General features: G+C 39.7%; 1 protein-coding gene across 1 annotated transcript in view; it reads left to right on the forward strand.

Annotated features, from left to right (window-relative positions):
- The first annotated feature begins 222 nt into the window (after window positions 1–222).
- Window positions 223–9,359, forward strand: part of LOC115223665 (cardioacceleratory peptide receptor-like) — a 42,054-nt gene continuing 32,917 nt past the window's right edge. The window contains exon 1 of the mRNA XM_036512624.1: window positions 223–297. Coding sequence (XP_036368517.1) covers window positions 223–297 — 75 coding nt within the window. The remainder of the gene's footprint in view (window positions 298–9,359) is intronic.

Here is a 9,359-nt window from a genome sequence, read left to right on the forward strand (position 1 = left end):
ACCTCATACGTCAAAACCGGCAACTCAGTTTTCGAATCCATAAGGAACATACGCACCACACACAAACTCTGTCTTATAGATATATATGTATGTGTGTATATATATACAGTTGTCCATTATGTCCATTGTGGGTGCGTTACTGTATGTTCTGGTCAAACTCTTTGCTGAACTCCCAGGTATTGGTAGAAGCCCGAAGCTGGGGATCTGGTGATTATAGTCATGATGGGGCATGCAGGTATGATTGGATGCATTTCTTTTCATGGGGCAAGGATTGAAAGTGTTACTTCTGCTGTTCAGGTAAATGCCTGGGTGCTGGGAGGTTTTAATATTGCTCTTTTCTCAGCCAGGCATAATCTGCACTTCCTGCTGCTATTGAAGCACGCTTTATATTTCTCTCCATTTTATGCTGTAGTCGGTGGCGTTTTCCCCTCAATGACCATACGTGTTTGGTCAGGGGTGTAGCGTTACGTCTCTCAAGGATATTGAAGGTGGACTTGTAGTAGTTATAGCGGGTTCTGAAGGGGCCTTCAGTTGCTCCCACGTACTTTCGCACGCTTGGTTTCTCATTTGGTCCTAATGCTGTTATCTCTGCCTCGCATACGTCGGTCTACGTGTTACAGTACCCGTTCAGTGGGTATGTTGTGTTACAGTTACATGATCATCCTGCCTATGTCTCAGGTGTGGGTCTACCTGCTAAAATCCTTTTTTACATTGGGTGCATTGCTAAAGGTAATTCTCAGGGTGTACCTTTTAAATATTTTGTTGAACCTATTTGTACGGGGGAAGTGTTTACTCTTTACTCTTTTACTTGTTTCAGTCATTTGACTGCGGCCATGCCGGAGCACCGCCTTTAGTCGAGCAACTCGACCCCGGGACTTATTCTTTGTAAGCCCAGTACTTATTCTATCGGTCTCTTTTGCCGAACTGCTAAGAGACGGGGACGTAAACACACCAGCATCGGTTGTCAAGCAATGCTAGGGACACACACACAAACACACACATACATATACATATATATACATATATACGACAGGCTTCTTTCAGTTTCCGTCTACCAAATCCACTCAAGGCATTGGTCGGCCCGGGGCTATAGCAGAAGACACTTGCCCAAGATGCCACGCAGTGGGACTGAACCCGGAACCATGTGGTTAGTTAGCAAGCTACTTACCACACAGCCACTCCTGCGTTTGTCTACTAAGCTAAGGAAATTCTTATCTATTCGGGTTTTTACCCTTAAAGAGAAATGCGGTGTGATCCACAACACTTTCCGGTGACGCTTTCTCCTGGAGGGGCATGTAACTAATACTATGCTTTAAACCGCTGGCGGCTGGAGCCACATCGTATTATGGTAGTATAAAAATTTCTTTGCTTGAAGATAGGTTGGGGATTCTTCTGAAGACGCCCTTTTTACCAGGTTCTTCAAAACTATGACTGAATGACAAGAACCTGTGTTAATATACGATAGTTACTCATTTGCCCTTTTAAAGTGTCTATAGGCAGCGGACTCAAAGCCCAGGGTCACATCAAGGAAATCCACCGTTTTCAGGTTGGTTTCTATCGTGACCATAAGTCAAAGGGAGCCCATAGAATAAGTACTAGGCTTACAAAGAATAAGTCCTGAGGTTGATTTCTTCGACTAAAATGCATTGAAAGCGGTGCTCCAGTATGGCTGCAGTCAAATTACTGAACCGTTGAAAAGGTTGCAAGACGTATGGAAATTTTAGAAAAAATAACTGAGTGGAAATCGAACCGGTGAGTGTGTTAAATAATAAAGCACTAAAAGAGAATGAATGACTCTCCCCAGACACAATAAAATATGCTTCAACACACGAATTTACACAAAGAATCTTGCAAGCCAAATGGAAAAACGAAATTATATATATATATATTATATATATATATATATATTATATATATATATATATATATATAGAATGGTTGTATACTGTCAATCTAACAAGAACGTGACAGTAGGGGGTACACCACCGTTGTATAGCCCTAGGAGGCATCGAACGCCTCCTGACAGCTTCGACACATTTTTTCCCTGTGTCCTTACATACATATACGAAGGGGAGACAAACACCCCCGGCCGTCGGAACTGCATCTAGGGACACCGTGTTTCAGGATCATTGTCCTTCATCGGCCTAGAGTAGCAGACACCGGTCGGCTGGTGATATTTGCCTCGACTTCGTAATTGTATATATTTATACTCAGTGAAGTTTATTCACTGATTATCAAAATCAGAAATATTGAATTTCTAAATCTCTCGTAGAGACATGTACAAGAAAAATAGAAGTTGAAAATGCACTGGGAATAGTTAAAATCCTTCTTTTTTCTATAGACAAACGACTCCTGTCCACTTTGCCAACAGGCAGATCCGCCTGGTGTGAGTGTGGACAGGAGTGGACACTGGTAACAGTATCTATATAAAACCAACTTCCGGTCGACAGTTTTCTACTCGAAAACCATTATTATTGAGCCAGAAAACAGAGAGATCTAATGGATACAAATGAATTTATCGATTAATTTATATACTCACCTACAATTGTTTCATTTCACAAACAAAACTAAAATTACAATGTTTTGTAATTTTAATTTCGTTTGTGAAATGAAACAATTGTAGGTGAATATGTTGATTAATTAATGAATTAATTTGTATTCCAGAATTGTTGTTGTTGTTGGCATCCTTTCGTCTCGGGAGACAATGGAGTTGCGCATAAACTAATCCAGTCTGGTTTTTACATTTCATGTCCTCTCCAGTTTTGCGCAGGCCTGGGCTAGATGTAAGAAAATCCTGGGTAGCCCAATCGTCAGGATTCCTCTCTCGACCTTGCTGACGCAGTCTAAAGGAGTGCAGAGCATTACGTTTGGCACCAGCTTGGTTGCAGGAGTTGCCGGAAGAGTGTCGAGTCGAACACTAGACCGCCTACGGGGCTCCACTCCGGATTTCTTTGATGGTTGTCTTCTTTCCGTAACCCTGGATAGGGGGCCGATACCGGGTACTGTCAGCCAGAGCCAGCTGAACCCGGGACTCGTGTCAGGCAGGGTCGTCGTCATTCCCTGAAGTAATGAAGAAAATCGCTACCCACTACCTATTCTATCCCAGAATAAAAGAATATATATATATAAACGATAAACATCACCCTTTTCAAGCCTTGCTAGGCTCATGGGCCCGGTTTCCCGGTTTCTGTGGCGTATGTGTTCCCCCCAGCTGGACGGGACGCCAGTCCATCGCAGCGTTACTCAAGAAACAGGAAGAAAGAGTGAGAGAAAGTTGTGACGAAAGAGTACAACAGGGGTCTGAAACAAGTAAAAGAGTAAAAGTGTAAAAGAGACACAACCAGAATTCTCAAGTAGAATCAGCGTTACACGGCGTGACAAGAATGGTTTGATCGTCAAATTACAGCTACAATGAATCCATTTTACTCACATCGATTCCTGGCCGTGCATTGCATCCTTGAGCAAGACACTTTATTTCACTTTGCGCTCCAGTCCACTCAGCTGGCAAAAATGAGTCGTACCTGTAATACAAAGGGGGCCAGCCATGTCGCATTCTGTGTCATGCTGAATTTCCCCAAGAACTGCGTTAAGGGTACGCGCGTGTCTGTGGAGTACTCAGCCACTCAAACGCTAATTTCACGATCGGATCAACTCGTCGTCGTCGCAATCGACGGAGGGCCATTTCAGTTTAATTTCACAACACTTTGCATTGAATTAGGTTTTAGTCAAAACATTTGCACGAATGTCAAGCATGGGATCGAACTCTGGGCTTTGTGATTGAAAAGTGAACGGTCAGATTGCATCTGCTCACGTTCTTATATACTCACCTACAATTGTTTCATTTCACAAACAAAACTAAAATTACAATGTTTTGTAATTTTAATTTCGTTTGTGAAATGAAACAATTGTAGGTGAATATGTTGATTAATTAATGAATTAATTTGTATTCCAGAATTGTTGTTGTTGTTGGCATCCTTTCGTCTCGGGAGACAATGGAGTTGCGCATAAACTAATCCAGTCTGGTTTTTACATTTCATGTCTCTCCATCCAGTTTTTGCGCAGGCCTGGGCTAGATGTAAGAAAATCCTGGTAGCCCAATCGTCAGGATTCCTCTCTCGACCTTGCTGACGCAGTCTAAAGGAGTGCAGAGCATTACGTTTGGCACCAGCTTGGTTGCAGGAGTTGCCGGAAGAGTGTCGAGTCGACACTAGACCGCCTACGGGGCTCCACTCCGGATTCTTTGATGGTTGTCTTCTTTCCGTAACCCTGGATAGGGGGCCGATACCGGGTACTGTCAGCCAGAGCCAGCTGAACCCGGGACTCGTGTCAGGCAGGGTCGTCGTCATTCCCTGAAGTAATGAAGAAAATCGCTACCCACTACCTATTCTATCCCAGAATAAAAGAATATATATATATAAACGATAAACATCACCCTTTTCAAGCTTGCTAGGCTCATGGGCCCGGTTTCCCGGTTTCTGTGGCGTATGTGTTCCCCCCAGCTGGACGGGACGCCAGTCCATCGCAGCGTTACTCAAGAAACAGGAAGAAAGAGTGAGAGAAAGTTGTGACGAAAGAGTACAACAGGGGTCGCCACCACCCTTTGCCGGAGCCTTGTGGAGCTTTTTTTAGGTGTTTTCGCTCAATAAACACACACAACGCCTGGTCTGGGAATCGAAACCGCGATCCTCCGATCTCGAGTCCGCTGCCCTAACCACTGGGCCACTGCGCCTCCACACACACACACATATCGGTTGACATTTTCGACCATGGGTTTTACAGTTGCTCCACAAACTCATCAACTAAAAACTAAGTGAATTCACGTGTAAAACGGTTGAGCTTTCCACAGAGACGCGTGAGCCTAATTCCCGGTGAGTGTGTTAAATTACAAGGCACAAAAAGAAAATGACTCTCCCCAGACAGGTGTGGCTGTGTGGTAAGTAGCTTGCTAACCAACCACATGGTTCCGGGTTCAGTCCCACTGCATGGCATCTTGGGCAAGTGTCTTCTGCTATAGCCCCGGGCCGACCAATGCCTTGTGAGTGGATTTGGTAGACGGAAACTGAAAGAAGCCTGTCGTATATATGTATATATATATATGTGCGTATATGTTTGTGTGTCTGTGTTTGTCCCCCTAGCATTGCTTGACAACCGATGCTGGTGTGTTTATGTCCCCGTTACTTAGCGGTTCGGCAAAAAGAATCCGATAGAATAAGTACTGGGCTTACAAAAAGAATAAGTCCCGGGGGTCGAGTTGCTCGACTAAAGACGGTGCTCCAGCATGGCCGCAGTCAAATGACTGAAACAAGTAAAAGAGTAAAAGTGTAAAAGAGACACAACCAGAATTCTCAAGTAGAATCAGCGTTACACGGCGTGACAAGAATGGTTTGATCGTCAAATTACAGCTACAATGAATCCATTTTACTCACATCGATTCCTGGCCGTGCATTGCATCCTTGAGCAAGACACTTTATTTCACTTTGCGCTCCAGTCCACTCAGCTGGCAAAAATGAGTCGTACCTGTAATACAAAGGGGGCCAGCCATGTCGCATTCTGTGTCATGCTGAATTTCCCCAAGAACTGCGTTAAGGGTACGCGCGTGTCTGTGGAGTACTCAGCCACTCAAACGCTAATTTCACGATCGGATCAACTCGTCGTCGTCGCAATCGACGGAGGGCCATTTCAGTTTAATTTCACAACACTTTGCATTGAATTAGGTTTTAGTCAAAACATTTGCACGAATTGTCAAGCAATGGGATCGAACTCTGGGCTTTGTGATTGAAAAGTGAACGGTCAGATTGCATCTGCTCACGTTCTTTCTTTCTTTCTTTCTTTCTTTCTTTCTTTCTTTCTTTCTTTCTTTCTTTCTTTCTTTCTTTCTTTCTTTCGTTCTTTCTTTCTTTCATTCGTTTATTCATTAATTTTTCTTTCTTTCATTCATTCTTTCTTTCATTCATTCATTAATTCTTTCTTTCATTCATTAAATTTTTCTTTCTTTCTTTCTTTCATTCATTTATTCATTCATTCTTTCTTTCTTTCTTTCATTCATTCTTTCTTTCTTTCTTCATTCATTCTTTCTTTCTTTCATTCATTCATTCATTAATTATTTCTTTCATTTTATTCATTCTTTCTTTCTTTCTTTCATTCATTCATTCATTCATTCTTTCTTTCTTTCTTTCTTTCATTCATTCATTAATTCTTTCTTTCATTCATCCATTCCTTCTCTCTTTCTTTATTTATTTCTTTCATTCATAGATCCTTTCTTTCATCCATTCATTCATTCTTTCTTTCTTTCTTTCTCTTTCACGCACATTTATAGACACACACCAAACACATAAATACAAACACACAATACACGCATACGCACACACACACACATAAGTACACATACATATATATACAGACTCCCCTCCCCCCTCACCAACGGGAATAACGAACATTTACTCACAACACCAAACAGTGTTTCAATATTTCCTTTCACCACAGAATCCACGCCATGACAGCCACCATCCATTATTACTGGGGGATGTCTTTATCAAATGTCTCGAGTTGCTGATTTGTTTTAAGCCGAAACTTTTACGACTGGAAACACAACACTTTAAGTAAAAATGGCTGCCGACAACACTAAACTTCTGAAATAATAAAGAAATATTACTTATATACAACTCTGTCTCTCACTCTTATTCTCTCACGCTGGTTCTCTCTCTCCCTCTCTCTCTCTCTCACACACACACACACATATATTTGTATCCATGTGCGCATGTGTGGTGTATATATATATATATATCAAATAAAATCAAAAACAGAACACAAAGGATATCGCGGTACACGTGTTTCAAGTTTTAAAAACGACCCCTTTCTTACATCAGTGTATAATTGATATAAAAGATGGTTTAAAGCTCTCTTCAGCCACAAACATTGTTATTCCAAAGAGTTACATCACACTATAAAAAATATGAAAAGTACATGTAGTATTACCCATTATATATATATACGAGTAAAACGCGCCCCAATCCAATGGATGGTGCTGAGTTGTCAAACATTTAAGCCAAATTATCTCAAAACAACTTGTCCGACCGTCCCATAGGCCTCCCCTTTGTGAAACACTGATTTAATCTAAATTTGAGACACCAGCAAAAGAAAGACTTTTTTCTATTCCAAAGAAAAACGATTTTATTCACACAGATATGCAACCGAAGAGTTGAGTTGTCCGGAAAGTTCGTACCGATTTTTAAAGGAAAGAAAAAGGTCAATAAATACTTGCCATTACATTTTTAATCAACAAAATATGAACCATTTTCTTGCACAATGCGTCTCCATCTTTCCTTTAACTTGAAAATACCCTCTTCTCAGAATTGAGCTGGTTTCATGGCAAATAATTCATCAAGGTATCTTTTTACATCATCCAAGGAATTGAAATTTTTACCATTAAGACTATTCTGCAGAGACCTGAATAAGTGGAAATCCGAAGGAGCAATATCTGGTGTATATGGAGGATGGGGTAACACATCCCAGCCGAACTGCAGCAATTTTTGTTTGGTTCTCAAAGCATCAAGTGCCGAAAATGAACTTTCATAGCTTCCATTTTAAAGGGTTACAGAATTAACACAGGTTATAGGAACATAAACCTTCTTCCACGAAAAGATAGCTTAAACTGTGCTCTAAATGGAGGTGTAGTAAAATCCTATTTTACGGACTCAATCTTGTTCTAAAATAATTCGAATCGGCACGAACTTTCCGGACAACCCAATAGTTGTGATGGAAAGCAGAGCGAGGATCGTTCAGCTTAGTAGGCTGAAATGGTCATATAAAGCTATTTCAAACGAATTTGGATACTCTAAAAGCCGTCTACAATGCTGTTCACCTTCGTAAAGAAACCAATGGTTATAGAGGCCGCTCTTGACCTAGCCCCCCCCACAAAGAAAAAACAACGGCAGGAATGGATAGACACATTCGTAGACTGTCCCTAAAAAAAAAAAAAACGGAAAATGTTCGCTGTTGATATTTTAAAATAAATTCGGCAAAATATAAACTTACCATTGGAGTGTCCACCATAAAAAAACGTCTCAAAGAATTTGGATTTCTAAGAAGAGTTTCTCTTTCCAAAAGCGATAGATTTCTTTAAAAAAATCGACGTGCCCGAATACAGTACACAAAGGAACATTTGAATTGGAGTCCAGCAGATTGGTCGAATGTGTTGTGGTCGGACGAGTCAAAGTTCAACTTGTTCGGCAGTGATGGCAGAAAGTATGTAAGAAGGCATATGGGCGAAGAATATCATCCAGAATGCATCCGACCTTCAACTAAGCACGGTGGTGGAAGTTTTATGTCTGGAAAAGGTGTGGGTCCTATAATCCGAATCAAAGGCATAATAATAATAATAATAATAATAATAATAATAATAACAACAATTTATAAGGTTAAAGCTTATAAGCGATCACCGTGCATTGACTAAAGTAAATAGTCTAATATTGGGGCATATAAGACCTCCACGGAAAAGATTGGGGTTACGGCAACCCCTATTCTTTTCCGTCGAGACTATTAGTCAATGCACGGTCATCACTTTTATGCTTTAAGCTTATAAAATATCATTAATATTACTTATAGATTGTAAAATTCGGAACCGCTTACCAAATAATCGCGATATATATATATATATATGATTTTTGCTTCGGCTTTTTTTTCCATCGGCGCATGTAGGTATTTCATTTATTTCTATTCGTATTTTCTACTGACGAGGAAAAAATCTATTATGAGATTAATTCCGAACTTTAAAAAAAAATTCTATTGGCTGGCTTTCCTCGATTTCAGCACAACGTATTTCTGTAGCTGGTATATAATATGTGGAAATTGACGATTTAAAAGTCTGTTATTAGCATATTGGCATACAAAATTAATTTCTTTTGCCCTTGTTATAAGTTGTATAATATACTATATATATATATATATATATATTATATATTATATATATATATATATATATATATATGTTATATATATATATGGTATTATATATATGTATAAATATATATATATATATATACTATATATAATATATATATATTATATATATAAATCTATTTCACAAAATGTTTTCGAAACAAAATTTTCTCAGCCATTTAAAAAAAAAATGTATATATGATTTATATCATATATGAAAAAGGCTACAAGCGAAGCAGGACAGCTTCCAGAAAATGGCTCATCTTTCAACAGAGAAAAAAAAAAGCCCTCACAACTACGATTTAAAAGCAGAGACGTCAAAAGAAGAAAAAAACCAGAAATGTGAGATGCGAAGGTAATATTTTAAAATGGATTGAGCAGAAGTAGTAAAAATAAAGTACAAACGTGAAGAGCAAACATGA

This window comes from Octopus sinensis, linkage group LG23 (assembly GCF_006345805.1).
Source record: "Octopus sinensis linkage group LG23, ASM634580v1, whole genome shotgun sequence".
Classification (NCBI taxonomy): domain Eukaryota; kingdom Metazoa; phylum Mollusca; class Cephalopoda; order Octopoda; family Octopodidae; genus Octopus; species Octopus sinensis.